This window comes from Prunus avium, chromosome 7, assembly GCF_965620075.1.
Source record: "Prunus avium chromosome 7, drPruAviu1.hap1.1, whole genome shotgun sequence".
NCBI classification, from domain to species: domain Eukaryota; kingdom Viridiplantae; phylum Streptophyta; class Magnoliopsida; order Rosales; family Rosaceae; genus Prunus; species Prunus avium.
Genome location: NC_142290.1, coordinates 31,710,709 through 31,712,203, shown reverse-complemented (window position 1 = coordinate 31,712,203; position 1,495 = coordinate 31,710,709). Strand labels below are relative to the sequence as shown.

The window sequence follows — 1,495 nt, the reverse complement described above, 5'->3', positions numbered from 1 at the left end:
TCACCTCCACAACCTCTCCCTCATGTTCAACATCTTGAAGAAATACAACATGCGCCTCAATTCAAGCAAATGCGCCTTCGGCGTCTTCTCCGGCAAGTTTCTTGGCTTCATGATCAGCCAACGGGGCATTGAGGTCAACACTGAAAAAATCAAGGCATTGCTTGACATGCCAGCTGGCACACTGGCAGCAGTCGGCACAGGATGACCATCTTCCTCCTCGCTGCTGGAGTCGGTGTCACTGGCGGAATCAGCATCGGCGTCCTCACCTTTGTACGCCTCCACCATCTCCTCGGTCACTCCTTTTGGCAGCGGAGGCGGATCCCGGAGGAAGTTTAGGTTCAGCTTCTTATCAGCGTTATACTGCTTGAACCGATACACAAGATCGTCACACTGTTCCATGACTTCCTTGTCCAAAAATCTTGTGAACTCCTCCGAGGTTCGATAGTCTGCAACGGCCTTCGCCTTCGCCTCTTCCACATCTTTGGCACGCGACCGCTCGGCCGCATCCATTGCCACCTCCACTGCCGCCTTTGCTTCGTGCGCTGCCACCACCTCCAGCTCGGCTGCCGCCAACTTAGACACGAGCTCTGCTATCTTCGCTGCATTCTCCTCGACCCACCGATCGGCTTCCTGGAGGAGCTTCCCAGCTTCGGCAATTTTGGATCGGCTCTCCTCGAACTTTTTATGGGACCGTTCGACAGCATTTACGGCTCGCTTCACGCAGAGCCACATCTTCATATCAGCCTGCAATAACAATAAGTTAGTATGCACCGAATGCGCCAACACTTGAAACACAAAAACTTACAACACTTACCGCAGCCTGAAGCCGGAAAGCTCGTTCGGTCTGCTCGCGCACCGTCTTCATCGACAACTGCTCTACCTCCGAGAGCTCCATCTGTGCGCCATCGATCAGGCAGTTGATAAACAGCACCGCCTTCCGAGGGCATGCTATGTTCACCGGCCCCTCCTCCCCCTCTCCTTCGTCGTCGGGAATCAGAACGGATGTCCCCTCATTCGGTCCCCTCAGCCTTTTCGACAACAGCGTCACATCGAGGGCACCCTCGATCAGCCTCTTCCTCGGCCTCAGCAACCCTCTTCTCCCGGCGACGATCCGCCACCGTCGTCTCGTCTGCTGAAGCCCCTCCGGAAGGCCGTGAAGCCTTATTCTTCGGTCGAGGGGACTCACCCTTCTTCTGCTTTGGCGCCGCGTGACCCTCTAGCCGCCTCCTCGTCGCCTCACTCATCGGCCTCCCTCCTGCCACTGCATAAACACACAAGTTAGCTAAGAAACGGCAACAAGACAAACAAAATGAAAGCTGCCGAACGGCATCACTTACTTTGTCTTCTCTCTTCTTCCTCTTCCTCTTCCTCTTTCTCCCTTCGGTCGTGCTCCACCTTGCTGATCAAGCCAGCCTTATACAAATTGCGAAAACCCAGCAAATTTTTGAAGAAGCGATCTTCCCTCGGACACGCTCTATCGCTTCCACTTCTCTAA

At 54.6% G+C, this 1,495-nt stretch overlaps 1 protein-coding gene across 1 annotated transcript; it reads right to left on the bottom strand.

Moving 5' to 3' along the window:
• On the bottom strand, nt 1-895 carry LOC148293330 (uncharacterized). The gene is made up of 2 exons (XM_088244683.1): nt 815-895; nt 1-744 (listed from the first exon to the last, which is right to left on the bottom strand). Exons 1-2 carry the CDS (start codon nt 893-895, stop codon nt 1-3), a joined length of 825 nt encoding a protein of 274 aa, XP_088100809.1.
• Nucleotides 896-1,495: the final 600 nt, after the last annotated feature.

Excerpts from the sequence above, each read along its gene's own strand:
- LOC148293330 (XM_088244683.1), bottom strand. The coding sequence starts at position 895 with ATGGAGCTCTCGGAGGTAGAGCAGTTGTCGATGAAGACGGTGCGCGAG. Across the intron at positions 745-814 it reads CTTTCCGGCTTCAGGCTGCG|GCTGATATGAAGATGTGGCT; the intron begins GTAAGTGTTGTA and ends TTGTTATTGCAG.